Raw genomic sequence first — 25,200 nt, forward strand, 5'->3', positions numbered from 1 at the left:
GCTCTATGGCAAATGGGGTTTTTGCAGGCAGAAGCTGCTAATGCCATGATTTCACCATTGCAAGAGAAAAGGGCATCTGGTTTTAGATTTCTGGAGTTTGAGTGAGTTGATGCAGTCCCTGGGCATGGGAGCAAGGGCAGCCCTGCGTTCCAGGCAACCCTGTGTCTTAGAAGAGGAGCATCCAACAGCAGGTCGGCTCAGGTGTGCTCTGCTTTCCAGTCACCCAGAAAAAGGAATGAATCCCTTTCCCAGGGAGAAAGAGCTCTGGAGTGGCAGTTGAAAGACTCATTCTCATATATTTTGCCTGTTCTGATGTTCTGCAGCAGGCCAGACCTGTTTGCTACCAGCGGAACTGCAGCTGGTGCTGCATCTTGGCTCTCCTGTGCACCACCTGGGAGTCCTGCCTGGCCGAGCAGGGTTTGTTAGCACAGAGTTAGAGGGCTTTGTCACATTTCACATTTCTCCAAGTGAAAACATTCCCCTTCATCAGGAACTGTTCAGCTTCTGCAGCAGGGTGACCCACCCTTCCCACCTGCTTGCTTCTGCTGATGCCCAGCCCAACTGTGAGAGACAGGGACAGGGATTTAAATCTCTGTGCCCACAAAGCAGGACACTGCGCAAGAAGGAGCGGAGGAGTGCGAAGTATGAGCAGCCACTCCTCTGGCACTCTGCTCGCTCCCTGCCATGTCAGTATGGCAGGTCTGATCAACTGCTTCAGAGGCTGCAGCCATCCCTCATCCTCAGTTCTGGCAAGGATGCAGGTTGCAGTAAATTTTCTGTTTTTTCCACAGTGAGCCTCCTTTGTTCAGCTTCTGGTCCAGGCGCCATCCGTTATTTTTCATCCGTTTTGTAATCCAAGGTATAATCAAAAGGATTTTCTACAAAGAATATGTGACTATTGACTAACTGCTTGCAGTGTGGAAATGGAAAATCCTTTTAAAACAGCCAAGCACTAATACAAGTGCAAGGAGATGAACACTGCTTGCATTTTTAACACATGCCAAGGTAGTATGTAAGAGTCTTGCTCATATTGTCTAGAAGGAGGGATCTATCTGCAAGCTAATAAGCACTGGACAAGGAATAAATAAATCGTTTTGTTGTAAATTACCAGAGAGCCTTGTTCATCTTTTATTAGGCTTGAGAAGTAGAGTGGCTCCAACTGAGAGAATGTATAATTTTGTCTAATAATATACTGTATTACTAGAATTATAGCACTTAGGCATTTAGCATCAAGTAGTAACTTTTGTTAATTGTTTAGTGGCTTCTGGACTGTGAGCGAGCCTTTTAAGTAAGAGGGAAGCTAATGTGGTTCCTGTCAGACCCTATAAGAGTTTCTCCCCATCCATGCGGTTTGCTGTGATTCTTTTCACAGCATCAGTGTGAAGCACACTGCTCACATCTGAAAATAATCAAATTAATTTGAGAGAAGATGCATGTTAGCTGACATGAACAAGTGAAATGTGGTGCAAAAGCTCTCCATGTGTTCAGAGCATCCAAAGTTGTCACACTTGTTTTGTAAATATGCGGATGGTCCATGAAGGCAATAGCACCAATAGGGTTTGGGTACTACGTGCTACAGCACTGCCTGGCTGAGTAGGGTTTGTTACTCGGTACAGAGTTGGAGGGCTTTGTCACATTCACATTTCTCCAAGTGAAAGCATTCCGCTTCACCAGGAGCTGTTCAGCTTCTGCAGCGGCCACATGATGGTGGCAGGAGGTTATTGAAATTTGTCCATCCAGATTTTCCACCTTCTGTCTCTTGTTGCCTTTATTCTGGCCTCGTGATATCTACCTGCTTTCCTTTACCATAGCTGTTGGTAAGTTAAATTTACTGTCAAATTCCCTTGGGACCTCTTACAGTGCCTGATATTTAATATTGAGACACATCATCCCAACTGGCCAGTTAGTATGTGGATGTGAAGTAAAGATTTTTGCAGTTGTCTTATTTGCTAGTATGAGTTAGATTGGACTCTATTAGTATATGGCTTGGGCTTTTTACATTTATTTATTTTTCAGTGTAACTCATTTTGGAGACTATGTCATTCTTCTATACTTCTTGGTGCCCTCTTTTCTTTAAAAATTTATGAACCCCTCACCTCATAAATTTCTCTTCTCTGAAAGAAATAAACTGAATTTCTTAAATTTCATAAAAAGGCAGTCTCATTCAGGAGTTTTGGAAGCCCTGGGTGCCTGAGGTCATGCTAGGCATGCCTCTGCACCCCAGCCTGCCTCCACAGAGCTATCCCACCCTCTGCTGGCTCCAGACCTGGGAGCAGGGTAGCTGTCAGTGCTGTGGTGCATCTGAGCTAAATAGTCCTCTGGAAAGCAGGATTTAGCCCTGGACGCATACAGGGGCACTGCCCCTCTCCTCCTCGCTCCCTCCCACTGAGCTCAGGATCTGGCCATGCTTCCTGCCAGGGTTTGGTTTTCTTTTTTGGAGGAGTCTGTTGTCTCTCCTCTCAGGAACCTCCAGTGTTACTCTCTCCACTGAACTGAAGTTGTAGCACTTCCTCCATGTATTCAGGTGGCTATTTCGCTCAGTTTATGAATTGGCTTCCCTCAAATCAGATAGCTTCATTTCACTGTGAATGGGCTCATAGGCACAGGAATAGGTAAAAACATGGCTTGAAGCAGGAAGGTGGGGTGTTTGCAAAACCCTTAAGTATTGGCCTAATTCTGTTCTCTTAAAAAGTGAAATTTATAGAAAATTCATCTGCTTACATGCAAAGACAGTGTTAATATAATGCTAAGGTGATTCTGCAAGATGTACTCAAGGAATGTGTAGAAGGACAGCTAACATGACAGGATGTTTAAATCAGCATTCTCTTGGGCTTTGCATATCACAGTCTCATGCTGTATTAGAGTGATTCCTTGTGTGTTGAGTTCAAAGCTTTCGGGCTTGGTTCACCCCAGCCACAGCAGTGGGAGCTGGTGTCACATAAAAAGTGTATGGGTTAAGAATTCTATATACAGTGTCAGTGGAAGGAGAAGGTAACTGCAAAGTCGGACCTCACGTTCCCCATGAGGTTTGTCCTTCTGTGTTAATTACAAGTTATTTAAATATTTTCTGTCTCTATACAGTCCCCATATAACTGAAAAGAATGAGGGAAATTTTTTTTACCATCATTTCTGCTACAAGTTACTAGCTTACAAGGCAGGATGTCCAGTTCAGATCCATAATGCTGTCCCTAGTGCACCGCCTGGGTTACAAGGACATGAATTTAAGGTCTGTGAAGTGTCTCTTCACGGTTGCTTCACTGCTGCCTGCCACTGGTAGCTGCCACTGGAGCTTGGTGTCTCTGGGCAGGGAATGGCCAGGGTCTCACTAGCATCCTCCATATCTGTCTGGACAAGGAAAGTCTTTTGGTGAGGGCTGTGCATGGCCCACAGCTGTGGGTCAGTATCACTGATGTGGTCTGTGGTGCACAACAGCACCTACTTGATCCTTCTGGAAGGAGGGGGCATTTCTCACCCTGCTCCCATACCCTGATGTGCTCGGCTGTCTTTGATTAGGCTTCAAGCTGAGGAACATACTGAGGGAGGAGTGTTTCCACAGTCCCATGCCATGTAGCTAATGCAGCCTATGCCGAGGCTTGTACTTGTGCCCCGTGGCATACTGGCATGCTGTCACCAGGAAGGCTTTGGGGTAAGGGACTGTGCTGGGGTGTTGGTGCAGCCAAGGCTGGTACAGCCCATGAGCTCCACTGCCCTTCCTGCACGGTGCAGCGCCTGCCTTGGTCACCCTCTCACTGTCATGAACTTCAGCTGATGGAGGAGAAAAAGAGTGAGAACATACTAGTAAGACTGCTGCTGCAGATTCTCTGATAATGAGGTTCTGCTATAATAGATAGGGAAGAAAGGCTCATAAATATTCAAATTCATTTTTAACTAAGGCAACATGACAGTTTAGAGGACCGGCTGTGCCACCTTTTCTGATATTTTTTGAAAGCCTTCATTGTAGTTTATGCAAAGAATAAGAAAATCTTAGTGGAAAGAGGAACTTTTTGCTTCCCTGAAACACTGTTTCCCTAGATTGTCCAAACTATTCCACATTTCTTCTTTTTATATACCTAACATTATTTAAATTCTGACACAGTATTTGATATTTCTATGTCAATATTTAAATTACCTGATTAATTTCATGGCGTGCTAATGAAATGACAGAAAAACAACTAACCTGATGGTAAAAAACACACCTGTATATTCTGGATCTGAACCTGAGCTGTGGATGAATCATGCCATACAGCAGATAGTCATTGCTAAATTGCTGAGTACAAAGATGCATTGTGTGACTCACTCGCTGTGTTTCTACTACCATTATAAACTCTGAGAGCACTTGATGAATAACAGTCAAGAATGAATTCATCCATGTTTCACTCTGTAACCATCTTTTATAAATACTGAGCCAAATTCTGCCTCCAGATACACACAGCTCTCATTGAAGCCTGCCCACTGTATTTATTTTTAAAGATAAAAGCACTCCTGTTACTTTCACAGAGGACTTCTGTGACACAGTCCATTGTAATGATGTGAATATCCTTCCTCAAGAGCTTCCAGTGAAGCAGGGAGTGGCTGCCTGGAACAGGGAAGGGCACTTCAGGGAGAATAGCCTCCAAACTGCAGCAGTGGGATATAACCATTATGTTCATCCCAGTGATTTTCAGAACCACGTTCCCCACACTCTGGTCCTGTGTAACTCTCCCTCTCCCTGCCGAGGCTCTGGACTGCTCTTCGGGGTGACCCAGGGGCTGAACTGCTGAAGCTGATGGGCAGGATCATACTGGTCCTGAGGCTCACTGTCAGGTTGAAATTGCACTGGATTGGTGGGGAAAGCCATGAGTTAGGGTTTAGGGTTTTATTTTTTCTTTTTTTTTCCCTGAGCTTCCTCAGGGGACATAGATGAGAAAATCTTTTTTTTTTCCTAGAACAGGCTCAGTTCTCTCCTTGGACCCCAGATGTTGGTGGCTTTGGATGCGCACTACTCACTCCTGTACGTAGGAAGATGTTTCTCCCATGGCCTCATGTTTTGGAAAGGCACTGATCAGAAAATGTTCTCTAGTGTCATGCAGTAGACAGACCTGGAGGCAGAGGGTTATGTCTTTGGTATGTAGGAGATGGTCTTTGCCTGGCTCAGGCTCTCTCCTTCATAACCACCTCCTCAGCTCTTCTGGTATCATTTAAGATGGCTGCGTTTAGGCTCTTGCTGTATATGCAGAGTGGCTCACTGATGAGTATCCCATCAGGGCAAAGGAGGACGGGAAGGCAAAGGGATGTGGAGTACGTTTACCGTTTATGTGGTTGATTAATCCCTATCTCAGTGCCACTGGGCTTTGTGGTACTGCTCAGCCCACCAGTTTCATTACAGCTCAGAAGAAACGCTGGGCTTGAAGTTTCACCTGCTCCTGCAGTCTTTATGCAATTGGTTATCCCCAGGGAAAGGTGCTGGGTCAGAATAAGAGCAAATAGAGCTGTGCTTCCCAAAACACCATGGTTTCACCAGGAGGCAAAAGAGTTATTAGTCCTTTTGGGGGTGGAACTACAGTTTGAGTCACATATTTATTGTTAATAAAATCTAATTTTCATGATTCACCATGATTTTTTTTTTAAAGTAGCTCTGAAAGACAGTATTATTAAATTATAATATCTGATCAGAAAGGGGTTGAGTGGACAGTTGTGAATGATTAGCTAACAAATAACACTAGCTTTTTCTCATGTTTGGAGCTTTTCTGCAAACTGACCTGACTCTGTGGAAACCGGGAGGGTTTTTTTCTGTTTTGTTTGGTTGGTTTTTGTTACATGTCTGCAGAATATATGCACCATCCAGTTTTGTGCCTTCCTTTCTAGACCACTCAACCTCTGTGATACGTGGCTGGTTGACTGCATTCAGCTTTTTCTTTTAGGATTGGTTTTTTTTCTCCCAGGTGGGAAAAAAAAAAAAAAAAAAGGGGAAAAAAAAAAAAAAAAAGAAAAAGGTGGCAAGTGCTTTTGGAAAAGGTCTGCTGGTATTCACTTGAAAGTAGCTAGCTCAGGTCAAGTTTTTCTCCCCCACCCCTCAACCCTGCCCCCAGAGGTTACCTTATCATTGATAATTACAATATATTGTCTTCCTAGGCTTACATATTGAGGATCTACTACTACATTTTTCTGTGAGGAGTAGCCAAAGCCTACAGCTTGTGCAGTGGCTTCTTTTCCTGGCTTGGACAAATGAGAGCTAATTAACAGGAGTGAAATAAGTGTGAAGTAGCAAATAGTGATTAGTTTTGTTTATGTATAAATACTGATAGTCATAAGAGAATGCAAATGCTTGTGTGAGAAACAACTGTTCCCCAGGGGCTGTTTTGGACAAAAGGGAACGAGTGTGACTGTTCACAAAACAGCAAGTAAGAGTGGTTATAAACAGGGTCAAGTAGCGCATATGTTCAGGAACCCAGTGGATGTTCTCAAACGTGGTTTCTGCCATGGCTAGCAGCAGATTGCACGTGCCACGGAGGACGGATTGCCCTGCGGTTCTGTGCCTGGAGAGCACCTGCTCTTTGCGACTGCAATGAAAATTGCAATAGCAGCTTTACTTCTTTTAGCAGTTGTGGCATTCTTCCCTTTATCACCCTGGGAAGATGTTCTTTCCTTAATGATGACTGATTCACTTCTGGTTAAGTGGGTCGACGTTTAACTGTAATTAATGAGTTAAAATCAGATTAACGGAAGGGCAGCCTTCAAGAAACTGGTGCTAATCATTGCAAGGCATATGAGAGTCAGGGAGGACTTGACCCATAATTTTTACTTGTGGCTTGTTTTGGTTTTAAAGCAGTTCACTCACGCCCAGGACAGACAAGCAGAGACACTTCTGCATTGAAACCGTCTCTCATCTGCCGGACGCGAGTTTCCCTGGCAGCGCTGCTGGTAACGTGCCTGTGCTGCACCCGGTCGCTGCCTGACAGTCAGGGGCACAGTCACCCACTCGGAGCTGATATCTCCTGCTAATGTCATTACAGGACAAGCGGTGAAGGCAAGGAACCATGGCGGAGGATAGGAAAGATGAAGCCAAGGCACCACACTGGACTTCGGGTCAGCTAACAGAGGCTTCTTCACACCCACATTCACCTGAAATTAAGGAACAGGGTGGTGCAGGTGCTGGACTGGTCAGAAGTGCCAATGGATTTCCCTACCGAGAGGACGAGGAGCCAGGGCTGGGCAGCCACGAGCAGCCAGGGACATACGCTCGGACCAAAGAGAACGGGATCAACGGAGAGCTGTCGACGGGGGACAGGGAGACCGCAGGTAATGCACCTCAATGCCCCTCCACGAAACACGGGGCTCTGCAGGCCACTGGATAATGTTTCTCCAAGTGGAAATGTTACGTGGAGCCAAGTGTGCCCTGGGCTCAGGGGAGCTGACATGAGGGAACATGTGCTTTGGAAGGGCACTAGCTCTTCACAGCAAGGGCTGCATCTTCATCTGGGTTTGCACAGCTTGCATCCTTACCCAGGATCCTGGGCAGTGCTCGGAGAAGACTTCAGGAAAGGCATGACGGTGCCTTAGTGCGTCTTGGTAGATGGGACAAGGTCATCTCTCTGGGAACGAGAGAACAGGCTGGTGTAGAGCAGCTGCTCAGCTCCTCTGGGCTAGGAGGGAGTAGGAAACCGCTCAGCTGTTGTGCATTGATGGCTCATGTTGCTCTTGCGTGCATTTGTGTGTGCCTGAAGGATGAGTTCTCCTGTTACTGCTCACAAGTAACAACACCTTCTTGAAACCACCATTTGCAGAATAATGTGTTGCTCAGTCTGAGCAGGAATACTACAATGCAGCGTCAGCATTTATTCACCCTTGCCCAGGCATATTTCTCTGGATACTCGCTGGGACTTTGTCTATTTGTAAACTATATTAGGATTCAGCTTGTTATTTGGGTAGAAAAAATGTGTGACTGTGTAAAAATGAAATATTCAAAGCAAGTTTCCTCTTTTAGAAGTAAATGCTAATTCTGTCTGTGCAGATTTCCCACTTTAAACCCCAAATGCACAGTGCAAGAGGAATTTCTCTTGTACAGACACAACTGCCCTTGATGCATCCATCCATGCATGCTAAAGAAATCTTTCTAGCAATGTTTGTTGGCAACATTTGGAGATGCTATCCGTAATTCCTCAGCAGCTGGAGAATTTTAAGGCTGTTGGACCCTATAGTCATTTTATAAGCAATTGTCCTGGAAATAGATCTCTCTGCTAAAAGTAAATGCGTTTAGTTGAGTCTCTTCTTGTGGATAGCCAAAATTTGAAAGCCAAAGGTAAAAGAAATTTTGTGTAAGCATTCAGGTAAGCACACTGATGACAGTTGTTTGGGGGTATGATACAAGTTCTTGTCTCTCTGCTGTAACCCAACTTTGTGCTATGCTTAGCTAGCAAATAAGCAGGAGCAGTTGTGCAGGAATCACAGAGGTAAGATGCTGCAGTTCTTAGAGGCTGTGGGCCATGGGGAGACTGAGTGCATTTCTCATCTGCCACAGATTTTTCAGTCTTGGACAAGTCCCACCCATATACATGAAGAGGTGGGAATAACTTTATAGGATGAAGAGGAATTTCCTCTCCTTAGAAAGAGAGGAGAGAAACGCTCTTCTCAGGCTCTCTCAAGCTCAAGTTCCGAGTGGTGGTCAGTGTCTGAGACACCCGCACATTTAGTTGAGGAGTTGGCAGCTAATGAGTGAGAGGAGGTAGGAACCCACTGCTGCCCATCAGCAGGTATTGCAGTAGTATAATTTCATGTTGCTTTTTGAGGCAACAACAGAACAAGAAAAAGACGAGGGACAATAATCTAGGGCAGGCAGTGGGACTGGGGACACATACTTGCCAGGGTAACAAGATTACTCTTGATCTGGGTGAAGTTTGCTTCGATCACCACTTTGTGGCCTCATTTCCTCCTCCCCTGCTTTTTTCTCACTGTCTGCTTAGATTGCAGGATCTCTGGTGTGGGGATTTATTGTCAATACATACAGTTTGTGTTTGGGAGTCTTAATATATCTTATCTCATGGCATCTTTGTCTTTGAACACTAGAAAAGTCCCTAAAACTGCTTGCTTTCATGCATGAATTTCTAGCTCTCTGGAAACTTGTGCACTCCATACTCAGGATTAAATACTGGCTAAGCCCATATTTAATTAATGCAGTGTAAACCAGTTTAGGATACTTAAGGTATAATATTTTTTCTCTTTTTGAAGGAGAAACCTGGTGGCGACTTACTGTAGTGATAGAAAGGGAGCGTGTGTTGTAGGAGCATGTGTTACCATTTTACACTAGTACTTACTAGCTGGATGTGCTTAATGCATTGTGAAGCAGGAAATTTAGAGGTGGATTTTTGGTGTTCGAGTCAGACTTTGATCTTGAAATCAGGATTGCCATTTGCTACCAAATTCAGCCATCTTTGATGTGTTTGTCTGCTTGTAAATTTTAACTTCAGTGGGGCAGTGTATCAGGTGAAGTTTTTAAATGCCACTTTGATACACATAATTACCAGTAATGTGAATTGTTTAATCATTTGTAGTAGCTTACTGACTCCAATCAGCTGAGGAGAAAATGCACAGGAAGCCAAGATCAACTGAGATAATTAAGCCAAACTCTTGGGTTTGAGTGGATTTACAGGGATTTTATTTTCCTTGGTGCAAGTCCAGCACTATAACCTAGGAAGATCTCTGGCTTCTCAGCCTCCGTGTTGGAGTCTGTAAATACCCAGCAACTGCAGCAACCAGCTCATCCACAGCAGAGCACTGGTATAACCAGGGCATTTCCCAGGCAGCCACCCATTGCCCCATCCCTGCTGATGACAGCTCAATTACATTTTGAGGTGTTTCGGCTAAGGAAGCTCTCCAGCACTTGGCTGACCCAGGAGCTGGGATTTAGTCATGAAATGGTCCTCTCCTAGTAAATGGTATTCTGCAGCAGTGCAATAGTCCCTTCGGGGCACAGCAAAGCAGCAGGGCACCCATTTGCAGGGCTCACACTGTAAAATCTGAGGGCTGTGTGTTAAGGGGGAGGTTAGAGTCAGGCCACCAGGACAAAGGCACCTTATGCCAACACTGATGCAGGGGCAAGGGGTGGTAGTGGGGGAGGAAGTAACAGTTCTTGCCAAACTGCATCCAATCCATCACTACAAGTGACATTTTTAGGTTTGCACAGTTAAAATTTGCCTTCCTGTATATATGCATGTCTCTCTCTCTTGGCATCTAAGAGTTATTGAGTGTGACCTCAATTTTGGAATCCTCTGAATCTGGCTGTTGTGTTGCCTTTGATTGATCTGTCTCGGTATCACGCTGGTAATGGCTGCATTATGGAGACACATCAATACCCTCCTTTTAAATGAGCCGATGGGAACGTGGGAGAGTGCACAGCGCTGCGGACAGGCCAGCCTCAGGGCCTGATCCGGCATCCACTGAAATCACAGGCAAATATGTACAAGGGAATAGGCTGGGGGTTTTGGCACCGCACACAGGAAGCCGTTATGGATGTGAGATATAAGTAAGGCGGCAAAGCAGCTATTCCTTTTTATATGTAGTTGTGCATATATATTTGTGTATACGAACTTTGCCTGCCCCTGGCAGACCAGCCCAGCCCCTCTACATCCTCAGCCCCGTGTCTCTGTGAGCCCACAAGTCCCATGCTGCTCCCAAGTTGCTCCTGAAGACACCTTGTCTTTGGGGTGGTCTGCAGCACCCCCAGCCTGAGATCCACTGAGTTTCAATGTGCTGTGCCTGATCCATGCCTGCCTATCTTCCCTCTCACCTGCACACACACACGGCATCTTTGATGAGGATTTTGGAAGTACTAAGAGGGGAGGATGATATCTGTAGCTCTTGTCAAGCCAGACATTTTCACGTCACGTGAGATGTGTGCTGCAAAGGAGGCGTGATAGAGTAATCTTCAGAAACTCACTCTGAAGTGGGCTGATGTGGAACAATTTGGATTGGACCCCGTGGTAGAGCACAGGATGTGTTTGACTTATAATGAATGCGAGAGTGGCAGCCTTTTCTTTGCCTACTGAAAAGTCGTGGTCAACTAACTGGGAGGAAGCGCTGAGGAGCAGTACAGATGCGCTGCAGCATTCTCTGGGAACCAGCAATTCAGCACAATCCTTCGTATCTGATTTGCAAGGAACATCAAACTGCAAAGGTTTGCTTTTTAACACTTCAAATGCATTTATTTTTCTTTTCAGTAATATAATGTCAAATATTAATTTGACAGTAATAACCTGACAAATTTATATAATTAGGGGTAAAAGTAGTTGGATGCATTGTGAAGCATCTTCTACAATATGTCTTTATGTACAGTGACTCAGCTGATTGAGTGCTTTCTTCATTTCATGACAAATTCAGGCTTATGTTTGTAGGGGCTTTGGATTACCCACATGGTTATTTGCTGAATTATTTTTTTGATAGATGAAGGAAAAGCATTTCCTGAAATCCTGTTACCAGAGCCTCAGGACAGTGCCTCTGTCCTGGTGTCAGTCAATGTTAAGAACAGTAACACGTCCTGCCAGAGTGACAAACAGAGCCCTTCATTAATTGGCAGGGTACACAAACCATGCAGGATGCAAAGAGACTGCCAGAAGACTGTAGCAGACTTCCTGACACAGCACAGAGTCCGACCACGGGTTGAGTGCTCCTGCCTTGTTTTTCAGAGCCCTTATGTCATAGGAAAGGTGGGTAAGATGAAGCCCATGACAGATAAATGAGAGGGGCCAGGATTTTTGGTGACTGGGGGGGGGGGGGCCAGCCCTAGACCTGTGATGAAGAATGAAGACGTGGCAGCATTGAGCTGAAGGAGGAGTGAGGGACTGAGGAATGGGGGGGAGCAGATCCAGCAGCAGGAGAGCTATGAGGGTGAGGGGCAGAGAGCTGGTGAGATGAAAGCTGTGAGGGAGCAAAGTGGGGGCGGGAAGTGACAGGGAAAGAAGGAAAAAATGAAGATGAAGTAAGGACAGTAGGAAAAGGTTCAATTTTATCTGTTCATCCTGAGCCAACACAGCTTTTGCACTGTGGCAGATATTGCCCCAGAGGTAAAGGGATTTAGACAGCAGGAATAGCACAGTGTGCAGGAAACATCCAAGGGGAGAATTGGTAAGAGGAAAATCATGTTACAGTTTGAATGTAATTTATCCTCATTCAGCCATTGTTTTAGGCTTTGTTCGGACAGACTAAATGGGCAGCTGCAACAAATCTATTCCTGTGACCAGCTACTCTTTAAATGAATTTAAATAAGCTACAGCATAAGAAGGACATGGACCTTCTCGAGCAGGTCCAGAGGAGGCCACGAAGGTGCTGAGGGGGCTGGAGCACCTCCCTTGTGAGCACAGGCTGAGAGAGTTGGGGGTGTTCAGCCTGGAGAAGAGAAGGCTCCGGGGAGACCTTATAGCGGCCTCCCAGTGCTGAAAGGGGCTACAGGAAAGGTGGGGAGGGACTCTGCATCAGGGTAGAGATAGGATGAGGGGTAACTGTTTTAGACTGACAGAGGGTAGATTTAGATTAGCTGTGAGGATGAAATTCTTCCCTGTGAGGGTGGTGAGGCCCTGGCACAGGTTGCCCAGAGCAGCTGTGGCTGCCCCCTCCCTGGCAGTGTTCCAGGCCAGGCTGGACCAGGCTGTGAGCAACCTGGGACAGTGGAAGGTGTCCCTGCCCATGGCAGGGGGGTTGGAGCTAGATGATTGTTAAGGTCACTTCCAACCAAAACCATTCTATGACTCTATGAATGTCAGCCTGAAAGACTACCCTGGCATAGCCAGTAAATACTTGAGCAGAGGTGAGGAGTCCCTTTAGGCTGGCTATGCAAAAAACACATGTTGAAGACAGGGCTTGTGCTTGTTCCAACTACCAGGCAGTGTGTCAAGGAAACAGTCTGTATCCCATGATCTTCCATAGCCTGGCATTGTAGTATCCAGTCTCTAGGTAAAGAGGTTCTTGTTCACGGCCCTCACCACCACTGCACTGTTAGAAAAACACCATGATGCTTAATTGTGCTGGATCAGGCACTCAGCCCATGAAGGCTGACACTGGAGCTGTGATGGCAGACTGATTGGGCAGGGGCAGGATTGCAGCTCTGTGCATGAGGTCAGTAAACACGACAGCCTCTCCAGGCTGAAACAGCACCGAGTCATCACTTGGTCCCATGGGTGTTAATGGTTACTCCTCTTGTGACTTCTCATTTGATATTCTTTTCATTTGTGTGTCTTTCTCTCTGTTGCTATACAAGTGATAATAGTAAGATGGCACTGCCAGTAAACGTACAAACAGGCCTTCTTTGTACAGAGGCCTTTTTAGCCTTGCTTTCAGAGAAGACTGCTTTGTCAGAGCTTTCCTTTTCGTTTGGCTGTTTGCAGTGGTTGTCCTGCTGCTACCCAAGCCTTCCTGGAGTTACCAGAGCACCCCACAAATTCCCTCAACAGCTGTTCCCCAAAGAAGCCTCCCAGCCTTGTTGTCAGATACACATTTTCAGCAAGCAGCATGTCTCCAGCAATACAGACAAAATGCACAGAAGGATGCAGAATCAGTGGCATTCAGAGATAATGTGATTGCCATGTTTTTCCCATTTCAGTTGTTTATTTTGCAAAGCTGGAATAATGCATCTTACCATGTCATTGGTGGCTCCCATGGGAAAGAAGATGTTAATTAAGTATCTTGATCTCCCTCCCTTTGCCCAGGAAATATGACAGTAATTACTATGCACCATCGTCTTTGCCAATTTAGATACAGGCAAACATACCAGAGTCCTGAAACTTTTATTCTCTATGTTAAGAGTAATGCAAGTGTCATTTTCTGGGACACATTATTGGAATATTTTAGACATGTTCAAATTATATTGCTGAAGAGAGCATAGGCGGAGACAGCACAGCCTCTTCAGGGCATTTGCAGAAAATGTTATTTTTACTGTTCTCTGTTAAGCTCACTGTAGAGATCCTTCTCAGCTGTTCTGCAGAGGACGGGGAATGAGGCCAGAGAAACTGTGTCTTTTCCCATGTACCCCCTAGCTCCAGCAATCTTCTCCCAGACTCCTAAGTATTCACTAACTGCTGCAGAGACCAGTCTCTGCAGGTTTTATTGTGGCTTGACACTACTGGTCACTAAATCCAGTAAAACCACATTTTGTCCAACCCTAATCTCTCCGAGGGGCTGGCTCTGCCCTCCTACCTCTTCTTGGGACTTGGTCAGTCTGTGATTGAAATGTATTGGCAGGAGCTGGAGGGTCTGGCACAGTTTTGGGAAATATGATCATGTAAAAAATTATTGCCTGAAAGGGAGTGGGGTGAGATAACCCGTTGTCCAGGTGCTCTTGACACCTGTGGCTGGGAGTCAGACACCCAGAGAAGTTCAGCCATCAGTCTTTCTTATCGCTAAAGCCCTCTGAAAAATGTCAGTGTGTGGTTCAGATTCACTTCTGAAAACTGTATCTCAAATTGGGTGCAGTAAGAGTCAACTGCTGCATTGTGCCATGTCAGCCTTGAATCTGGCCAAGAGAAGGCATCAACCAGCCATTTCCTTTGGGCTCCCTGTTGCTGTTTTGATTCACTTTGGTGTTTTCTTGTTACAGTATGAGCATCACAAGATGGAATTGCATAAGCAGCTGTGCTTCCTTAAGGAGTAATAGCAAAACGCCTGTGAGCGTGTTGGCCTGGCAACCAGCACTCACTTGGTGCCGTCAGTGTTCCCAGAAAACGTAATCGATAACAACCTTGGAGATGCAACAAGGAGCAGTGAGGCCAGGATATGGAGGAAATATCTTTCATAACATGTTGTTCCAACCACACCGGTAATTCAGACCATATGTCATGAGTGCTGTTTATCGAAGTTGCCTTTTGAAAACATCTGCAGCAGTTCTTGGAGGGCTGCTGTAGCCAGGGTAGCTATTGCTGCTGAAGGATGAATATCCTGTCGAATACAGAACACATCCTAGGAGTTAAATTTTTGCTTTTGTCTCCCCTTTCTGTGGACAAAAATTTGCCCTTTGTCTGTCTCTGCCCTTCCTACCTGCCATCCATATTTGGCTGCCTGCTCTGATGGGGGCTGTAAATGCTGACTTTGCTGTTTCTGTGGGCTGGATCTCAACCTTCCAGCACTGGTGATAGCTTGAGTCACTGGTGGGACAGTTGTGTCCAGAGGCCATGTTCTAAATCATGGCCCGTTGTGCTGCAATCCTTTCAGTGAATGGTAGGAGATAGCTTGTGCATTTATGAATTATGTTGACAAGGCTTGTAAAAGAGTCAGAGGAAAAGGCAGGCAGGTGCAAGGAGAGCTACCCCAGGTCACTCAGGAGGGCTGTGGCAGAGCCACAGGCAGGTGGCATGGCCCTGTGCAGGGCTGTGTGCTGGCTCTCTGCAGGCTCCTGCCCTCTGGGCTTGGTTCAGCTCTGCCCCTTGCAGAGAGGTGAAGATGGAGCTCTTCAAGGGCTCTTCACTGTCATGTCTGGAGGGAAACCATCATTGTCTCCATCCCCCTGACGGCAGTGTAGCAGACATGCAGGAGCACTGAGCGGTATTTGGCAGTGGGCAGAGGTCTTTGCGATTGCGGCTGGAAGGTGGTATCGATGGGGACTGTGCCAGCATATAATCTTCCATTCCAGCTTTCATCTGAGGCAAGGAAGATTTGGAGGAATGTTCATTGCCAAACAACAGAGCCTTGTTTTGCAGACACACAGCTGCTCTTGTTTCAGGCAGAGCTGAAACGGCAACTTCTTCTCCAAAGTCACCTTGAAAGGGAAGCAGTAGGTTCTTTGGTGACAGCCTGGGATGTGCTGGTGGACATTGACTGCCTCATTTCCTGGCCCCTTGCCCTGTGCACAGGCAATTTTCAGCTCCCAAGGTCTCATACACTGTGGAGCAGAAGAGCCTGGAGGTACAGTCATTAACCCGCTCACCACCACACTTCACAAATCCCTTCCTTCACTTTTCCCGTTGTGGAAGGTCATGTGTGTACTGGTGCATTCTCCAGCCCTAGCTAACCACAGGTTAGCCCAGTGCAAGGCACAGCTTCCCGCTGTCCCCACGTGTGTCTGGGGAAGTCAGGTCTTCCCAGCACGTGGGCTGGCATATGCCCTTCCACATGCAGCTGGGCATGGGTTTAACCTTTGGTGAAGAGGAGGTAGGTACCATCAGATCACTTACAAAAATGAGTGTTGCACAGTCTGCTGCTCCTGTGAGGAGTGCCAGGCGCTGCTGATTTCTTTTTTCCGCGTTGCCATGCCAACACATCCCCGCGCGGAGTGAGATCTCTTTTTAAGCTCCGCTGAGAGAAAGTATGTAGCCTGGGAGCTTATTTAGCATTCAGGAGTGCACAGCCTCTCTGTAACAGCTCTGAGCCACAGCCAGGCTGTCTGACAAAGGAAAGGAGGATTTAATTTTTTTCCTTCTTTCCTCTAGCATTTGCTTCTCAAGGTTAAGGGAGACAGGGTAGATGGGAAGAGAGAGTGGGAGGACACTGCAATGGGGCCCTCACTCTGCTGTCCTTGCTGAGGCACGACTTTCATGGAAATGAAAAGGAAATACTACTTCGGGGTGTATTTATGGTGCAAAATACATATGTGTGCGTGTGAGAGAGAGAGAGATAGATATGCAGATTTCTTGGTTTGGCTAACCCTGATGAGCTACTCTGTATTAAAATTGGAAAGCAAAGACAATTTGGGTTTTGAGTAAGGAACTCAAAGGAAAGATTAGAAGGCGGTCAGAGGCAAGCCCCATGTCTTTGTCTTCCCTGCTGTTTTAGTCTGTGAGGTTACAACATGGAGAAAGAAATAGTCTCATCTCGTGCTGTATTCATATCCTGAGTAAGGACAGCAAAACTAGTGCATACTGGTGTTTTGGTTTGGGTTTTTCTATTTTGGGGAGTCCCTACTGGTAGATTAACTGCTCACTTTAAATCCTTATAATGATAATTAATACAGGTTTTCTTGCCTTTGCCAGCCGAAGGGATGGATGGGAATCAGCATAAGCGGCTGGCATTAGCTGGCAGATGAGCACTGATGAGACGGTGCCTGTCTGTACCAGCTGTGAAAAGGTTGATCTGGAAATTCAAAGACAAGACTCAGAGGGCTACATGCTGATGTTGACTGTCATTTGTTTCTTGGAGATGCTGAGCAAAACATTTACATTTTCTGTGCTGTTTCACAGACGGACTGCAGAGCAGAGTCAGTGGTGCTTGGAAAACCCATTCTGAGGTGGTGGTTTAGAAATGGCAGTCTTGGTTGGGTTTGGGGCTTTTGTTATTACTGAGGTATTCCTCATGACATGCAAAAAGTGCAGGAAGCTGAAAGCACCCCAGCTGTGTGCATTAGATCATGGGAGTGAGCCCTTCTCCTATGTGTGGAAAATACCTGGTCAAAACTTTAATTGCATGCAGTATGTGGGAAAATAACTGTGAGATATGATTATGTTCAAGGCAGGAAAACCTGTTAGCTGCTTCCCAGAGAGGTATTTTCACTCAGGACTGAGTAGACTGAATGCTTCATTGAAATCAGTTTCACTTGGAGGCACTATATACTTGAGGGGTGGGGGAATAAACCCCAGGTATTTCACTTTTTTGTTCCTATTTCTTTCCTTGAGACTAATTCATAGTGATATGTGATAAGTTTGGTGCAGGTTCCAGCATATAGCCTATGGCAGTTATGATAAAACTAATTTACAGTCTGGTCCTCTTTCCATGCAACCTGTGCATCTGGCAACACAGATACGTTAATAAAGAAAAGCCGAAGTATCAGTTGCCAGTGATGTGTAGATGTGGCAGCCTTGCTGATGTACCAAAGCTGTTTTCATCCATAGCCCTGCACCACATATGACAGAAGGAAAAGGCTTCTGCTGTGACTATTGCTTTTCACCCCAAAGCCAGGGTATGTGCCAAATCCAGGGTAACACAGCCTGCGCAGGTTCTTGGTGAGCTGTAGAGGAAACTAATCCTTAGTTGTTCCTGTCCATGAGTTATCTTTTTTCTTTCACTGTCATCCTTTCTCTCTATTTAAGAATATGTTGTCATTCTAAATAATTGTTCTGTCAGCTCTTACTACTTTTCCTCTCTTTTCTCATGCTGCCTCTGGCTTTATTTTCTTGCTCTCTGTGCTCCCAGCTCTATCCCAACCATCCAGTGTAGCTTCTCTGCGAAGAAGAGAACCTTGAATTTCCACAGCTGCTTCTCATTTTCAGTACACTCGAGAGCTCTGTCTCTGGTTGCAGACCTCTTCTGGTGGCTTCAGTGACCCAAACTCTGGTCTAGGATCTCTCCACAGCACCCAGATGTCCCCAGCACTGTGTCTGCAGAAGCTTGCAGACTTCAGTGTGCAGAAAAGACAAGTCTGTCATAAAAAGCAGAAGAGGTAGTTCAGAAGGTGTGCTGAGGGTTTTTATGTGCATCTCTTGCACTTCTATAAGATTAGGTGGACATTTTTATTCCTGATCCCTCGTACATTTAGAGGTGTGAGCGGCCAGGGATGAGTCCCAGTCAGAGTCGGTGGCCCAGCAGAGATGAGGCTCCCTTTGACTGGCGTAGGGCCAGAGGAGAGGGGGAGAGATGGCAGAACTGCTGTGCAGGGCTGGGAACTGTTCTGGAAACCCATCCACATCACCTCTGCAGGACTTGGTTCATTTGTATGTGACATGGGGCCTGTCTTGCTCTGCCTGTCTGTGGGAACGCTTGCCATGTGCTCGTTTGTAAATAAACAACACTGTTCCTCACAGTCGGTAGGAGGGACACATCTGTCTCTGTACAGGCACAGGGCTGGGCTGGGCTGGGCAGAGCTGGGAAGAGATTCGCTGTGCAGCTCTTGCTGCATTGCAGAGCTAGCTGGTTAAGCAGGGTTGGACTGGCAAGTGTGAGCCTTAAGGTGAACAGGGCACGGTATTGCTGCATTTTATGTGTTACCATATTCCCTGATGGGATGAACCAAAATTCTGTTGCATCGGCAGAATGACCTTCAGTCCTTCTGACCAGGCATAACTAGAAATCCCACACAGCGTGTGCATAGGTTAATGTTAGTTTTAAACTTAAATTCAGCAGAGTTTGTATAGCATACTTTGAATTCTTCTTTAAAAGTATCACAGAAAACACTGTAAAAAGTGTTTAAAATTAGCGCAAAAGGAGCTAAAAATGAACTTTAAAGGACACGACACCTCCTGCTGTAGGTGACTGAAACTCCATTGACTTCTATGGAGGTTCTTAAAATTCTGTTTAAAATCTTAAGTTGTACTGAAGTTCAAAACAAATATTGATTTAAAAGTGAGTCACCTGTTATGTGTATTTACTCACACTCAAAGGACTAAATATCCGGTTCTTTGTTTTGAAGCCGAAGTGATTTCTTCTTCATGGTTCCTAAGGAGTTCAGGTTTTAATGAAAGATAGATATAGCTGCTTTGTACATGCAAGTGATGTTTTCAGCTGATAGCAAGTCCTGAGAAGGGCAGTGGGACCTCACTGCATTGCCCTGGCTGAGGGTCTGGTGGTCTGCTTCAGTATTGCATGTTAGCTGTAAACTGTGTTGCCAATGCATCAGACAAAACAACCGGTTAGTTTTTCCCACCTCTGACTTGGCTGGGAAATGCTGACAGTAGTAAATATTTTGTTCCAGGCGGTAGACTTAAGAACATGCAACTCAGGGGATACACAGGGAGCAAGTATTTGCAGTAATGAGGGCTCATTTTTAAAGCATTTCTTTATTGTACTGACATTTGTATGACTCCTTTTTAACAGCCTTTCATATCTCGTGTGGGGGTGGGGACTGATCCCTCGGTGGTTTGTTTTACAGCTGCTAGACAGCATGGCTGAGGCTTCTGCCTAGTGAACATGCACCAGGGTGTACTGGGGAGCCGGGGCAGGGGGCTCACTGGAGCTTTCCGAATTGTTCCTGGCTCCTAGCACAAGTTGCTTTGGATTTTGCTACTTATGTGCCTTGGAGCACATCTGTCTCCAGCTGGAATTGGACTATGTCCAACTCTCTCGATGAAGAAGGTGATCAGGAAAATGCAGACAGGGCAGTGAAGGTGAGGTACACACAGAACATGTAGAAGCTGTCCAAGGACAGGCGGCCCGGGCCCTGGCCTGTGGCTTCCCCGATCGCTGCAGAGCAGCTGAGGGCACACAGGAAAGCCACCCTCCAACCTCCTATTTGTACCGATGCGAAACCAGTCCGACAGCTCAGCTGCAGCCAGAACATCAGCTTTGCACCAGATTTACTCTGCTACAAAGCAGATATGTTAAGGGGCCAGATAATAATGATTCAGATTTACAATCTTGAGTTTAAGGAGAAGGTAGGAAGGACTGTTGAATACTTGAAGTACCCCAAGACGTGGAGGCATAAACCATTTGCTGTGAGGCTCCCCAGGGCGTGAAGCTGCTGTGTCAGGTACCCAGCTGTAGCTCCCCTGTACATGCTCTTCTCACATAGTCACTGCGGTCCATCTTTCCCCAAAGGTAGTCCGAGTGTGTTACTGTTGTTCAGTGTTGCTACCTTTGGGGTTCAATCCATTAAACGTTGAAAGCTCTTTCTTTCCCAAAGCAAAAGCCTTTTCTGACCTGTTCAGTTGGTTAGCTGGTAAATCCTGGTGATTAAATTAATCTGTCACTATCCTCATTGATGCTACAGTAGCTTGAAGTCAACGAGTTTATTAGGGAAATGATACTTGTCAGTTGAGTTGTGGTTTCATTTAATTTAAAAGCTGATGTTCCTATTATTTGCCTTCATACCTCCTGCCAATTACTGTTGATATTGCCAACATCCAGATCAAGGACCTACTTACAGCAAAATATTTACACTCACGAAAGCCATTTGAGAGCAAATATTTAAATTCTGTAAAGCTATGTTACTGCTTTTTTTCTTCAATCACAAGCACTAATCTGTTGGCATTATTCGGGTTTTATATAATTTATTCATACTGCATTGATTGCTGCTGTGCATTTCTCTTTTAATCTGAGTGCAAAAGGCAGTACTTGGAGTTGTCACAATCCCAGTGATAAAGTCCAAGATGTGTTGTTGTTTTTTCCATCAGAAATGTCACTACGTGAAGCTCACATCTTTTTTTCCCTAGCGTTTCAGCACTCTTGACTGAAACAAGAGTCGTCTCCCAGCTTCCAGGAGAGCTGAGCATGAATTCAGAACCTGTCCTTAGGGGACTGGCTAATGCCTCTAAAACAAATCGAATAGCTATTTGGTTTGTAGTCCTGCTGCCCTGGGAACCGCAGTACCCCGGGGGGAAAAAAATCCATAGGTCCTGTTTGCTTTGGGGATTGTCAAAGATAGCAAATAGCCACTTTGTATCTTCCCTTTCTGCAGGAATATATTGGCGGTATTTTCCTCACTAAGCGGCACAGGTTGCTCTCTGCTTTTGTTGTTGACTCGATTTCACTGTGCCAACAATTAGTGCTGGTTACCTTGGAAACTGCTCTGCACCCCACTGGGGATTTTGACAGGCACATTTTTACTGAAATTGCTTTGTTTTCCCAATTCTGCAAGCACACATGTAGCTAATCCTTTTGCTGTGCTCTGCCTGTGTTCCTTCCCTAAAATGTGGCAAAATTAATGAAACATACAATTTTATCCTCTCACTCTGTTTGCACCTCTCTTTATCCCTGTTTTAGCCTCAGTGCTCCAGGAGTGTTAATTACCCTTTGCTTTAACCGAGCTCACAGTTAATTTTCTTGGTAGGTGGCTGAGGGGTGACATTGTGAATGCGTGTGAAGTTCTAACACAGTTTTCAGTCTCCTCCTCTCTGTCCCTCCTGCCTATCATCCCTTTCCTTCAGTTTTCTCCTGGAGCATTGGTTGTGCTGTGCAGTTCCAGCACGTTAAACTTTGTCTACACCTTAAACAAGTTCTGCTTTACAGAGACCAGATGGCACCTTCCATGGCTACACCAAACTGATACCGTAGTGATATCACATAGAGCTGTCTCTAGAAAGAGCAGGGGGTGATGCTGCTTCAGTCTGGGAAGAGTGTCCCAGTGAAACTGCGGGGATGTGAAGTACTTTTCAGGAGGAGCTGTCACTATTGCTGTGAAGTGGGTGCTCAGGTGACAAGAAGCGATTGATAGGTGGGCTGAGTGAACTGGCTGAATGGCAGTAATGAAACACAGGCAGCTACAGCTGAGGAAGAAGAGTAAGAGCTGAGGAAACAAACTCTGGTCTGACCAGGGCACCCCTGGCCTGAGAAATCACAGATACTGTTATGTGAGGTGACGAGCCGGCTGTTCCCCGGGTTGAGCTGTACCAGCCCCAGTTCCTCTGCCAGCAGGATCCCTGCAGCAGCGCTGGGACACATACCTGTGAGGCAGGAAGATGCTGTGAGCCCTGCCCATAGGAAATTTATATTGTCAAAGCCAATCCTCATTATAATAATACAGCATCATATAGAGGAGTAGGAGGGACAGAGAAATAAAAGGTATCGCTGGATGAGGGCTGTCATAGGCAAATGTCTGAGCCTGAGCAGTTTCACCTAGGAAATAGGGTTTGTAGCAAATTCAGCTCCTCAATGGATTAAGCCTGAGGTTATGGTAGGTTGGAAGAGAAAGAGTGTCTGAAGCTGAAGAAAAAACATTTGAAAGGGCACAAAGGGAACAGATACCACACATCACTGCAGAGATGTGTCACACATCTAATTTTTGCTCTTGCCTTTATAGTTGCCAATTATTTCTAACAGTTTTCTGGAAATATTTGGTGAAAGCTCAGACACCTTTTTTTAAAGACTCTTGCCACCGTCCATACATCTGTCTCTGGGGCTGGTAAAGCTGTCTGTTAAAAGACTTAATGGACTGGAAAGGTTTCCTGGGAAATGGAAGTACTGTAGGTAATGGATTCAGGTGCCAGAGGAGACATCTGCAGTCCACTGACAACTGCAACAGCATCAATAAGAAGTGAAGGAAGGCTTTGACACAACATCTTGGCCTTCTACAGGGTCTGATCCCAGACCTTTGGCTCTGCTGTAGCCATGTTTGGCATGTAACCTTGCTTTAACAGCCCCTGGTTGGGTCTCTCTCAGTGAAGAGGGGTTCTCTCGGGTGCCAGGAGGGAGTGCCTGGATGATGCCTGCTGCAGTTCAAACATCGGTGCCAGGGCAAGCCAGAGTGGGGATTGAGCAGCTGTTGTGCCCTTGGGTGTGCATATGAGAGGGGCTGCAGCTTTTGGAGTCACCAGGTCTTCTAAACCCAGCAAAGAGGAAAGGCTGTGGCTCCCCATGCTGTCAGCATCTGGTTCAGCATCTCCTGTGGTTTGTCAGGTTTGTGTCCCTGAGTTGTCTGTGGGGCAGAGAGACTCCGGATGTCCCAGTTCGGCATGCTGGGATTTTTCATACCTTGTAGAAGAATCAGACTGGCTTCCAAGATCAGGAGCAGAGAGTGCTTATTGGTTTGAGTTTTAAATTTGGTTTAAATTAGTGTAGTGCCCAAGAGAGATGCCTGCCATCTCAGCGGGGCACAGTCCTCTGTTCCTGCCAGAGAGCAGCCATGGCATTAGTAGCAACTGTGCAGGCTTGACCTGACAGCCCCGTCGGAGCTTGGTCTGAAGTGACAGCCTTTAAGGGAGCAGCAGAATCACCATCCCTGTGTGTTAGCTCCTGGCCTCTCGGCTCAGCCTGCACATTGTCAGGGGGCTTTTGAAAGCTTGTGCTGAGGATCTTTAACAATGTCTCCTCTCTGTTATGGACATCCCATTCGAGGACCACCAGTATTTTTAGGTACCATGTTCTCTCAAATCAAACTGGGAGATTTCAGTCTGTGTCCAGTGTCATGAGCAGCTGACATCTTGGTAAAAAGGAGCAGCATTTTACTCTCTGCAAAATGCAAAGGAAAGCCATATAGTCACTGATCATTGTGCTAGAGTCTTATGTGAGGCAAGGTTCTATAAGGAACATATATTTGGTTTTACTTGTTATTTCTTAGTGCCGTTTTGGTGCCACAGAGTCAGAGACTGACTACCTGCTTAAAGGGAGGGGAAAAAAAAAATCTCTACAAGCAAAACTATTTCTAGTGAATCCAGAGCTTTTAGGCTGTGAAGAATTTGCCTGGCATCCAGGCTGGCTAAGGCTTCTTTCTTTTTTTTTTTTTTTTTTTTTTTTTTTTTTTTTTTTTTTTTTTTTGTTCTTTATCATTAGGCTTCCTTGAACTTTAACTGAACCATAAGGAAACTATGAAGAGTCTCAATAGCTGCCCTGTGAGGATTTGACTTTCCTGTTGGATCTGCTATTTATAGTGTCCATTAGTACAGAAATGTCTGTCCTTTTGCAGCAGTCATGTATAGCAAAATCACTGCTCTTCTGGCAAACTGCCTGTGCCTCCTGTGTCACCCAAAATATCCATCAACAGTGTTCAGAAGTGAGCCTTTCTTGATTAAAAAAGCCAAATAAACAAATAAAAATCCCCCAAAACCAAAACCCAGAGGCCATTTGTACTTTTATTTACTTACTTTGCATAGCCTGAAATTGAAATTTCCTTTTTTCAGGAGGCAACCTTTCACCCTTAGCCATATCTACCTGTGGAACATAATCTTTGTCGCAAGCAAATTAAATCAGAAAGAGAGGGTGGGAACTGTCTTCCAGCCTTGCAGAGTCCCATTTGTACCCCAGAACCAGGCTGGATGTGGACAAGTATAAATAAAACAAAGGAGACAATTTTTAATAGGGATTTGTCTTACCTTGCTGGGAGGAGGCTTGCAGTAGCTTGGGTGATGGAGAGCAGGTGACCAAGTGGGTTTCCATTGGACATGCTCCAGGGTACTAAATCTGGTAGATATATTTGCATATTCTATATCTGAAAAATTAATTGGAGGCTTTTCTTAAAATTTTCATGTGAAAATAAGCTTTAAAATTTGAATCTCCTAACAGTCTTCCCGAGTCTTGCTTTGTTCATTTGAGCTAACAGACTTGATGATGTTACTTTTGTTGGTAGTGTTGTGATTAGTAGATTCATGGAGATTTTGACAGAAGGGTCACTCACATGTCACACCCTCCAGGCATAAAGCGGTGATGGCAATTGGCATGAGGTCTTCTGGAGCCACGGTGCTCTGTGAAGCTCTCTGCTGTTCTCCATACTCACCAAGGCTGCCGGGGCAGTACTTTTTCCTGTTCTGAAAGAGCAGAATCTCAACGGGGATATACCAAGTATCAAAGCTCACTTTATGGAAGAGCAGTTCATTTCCTACCCGCCTGTCCCACCCACCCAGGGTGCTGCAGCAGCACACCGGCTGCATGGTGCGGCATGAGAGAGGG

The 25,200-nt window shown here is 45.7% G+C and overlaps 1 protein-coding gene across 30 annotated transcripts in view; it reads left to right on the forward strand.

Annotated features, from left to right (window-relative positions):
• MAP2 (microtubule associated protein 2) overlaps positions 1 to 25,200 on the forward strand; it is a 222,603-nt gene that overhangs the window by 143,366 nt on the left and 54,037 nt on the right. For 29 of the 30 annotated variants that reach the window (XM_026852874.1, XM_026852880.1, XM_026852872.1 and 26 more), the window contains one exon: positions 6,993 to 7,278. The exons of the other annotated variant lie outside the window; for it this stretch is intronic. In XM_026852874.1, coding sequence (XP_026708675.1) covers positions 7,017 to 7,278 — 262 coding nt within the window. In that variant the 5' untranslated portion in view covers positions 6,993 to 7,016. The remainder of the gene's footprint in view (positions 1 to 6,992; positions 7,279 to 25,200) is intronic. 30 annotated transcript variants of the gene reach the window in all.

Source organism: Athene cunicularia (assembly GCF_003259725.1).
Source record: "Athene cunicularia isolate RWA chromosome 7 unlocalized genomic scaffold, athCun1 chr7_part1, whole genome shotgun sequence".
Lineage (NCBI taxonomy): Eukaryota > Metazoa > Chordata > Aves > Strigiformes > Strigidae > Athene > Athene cunicularia.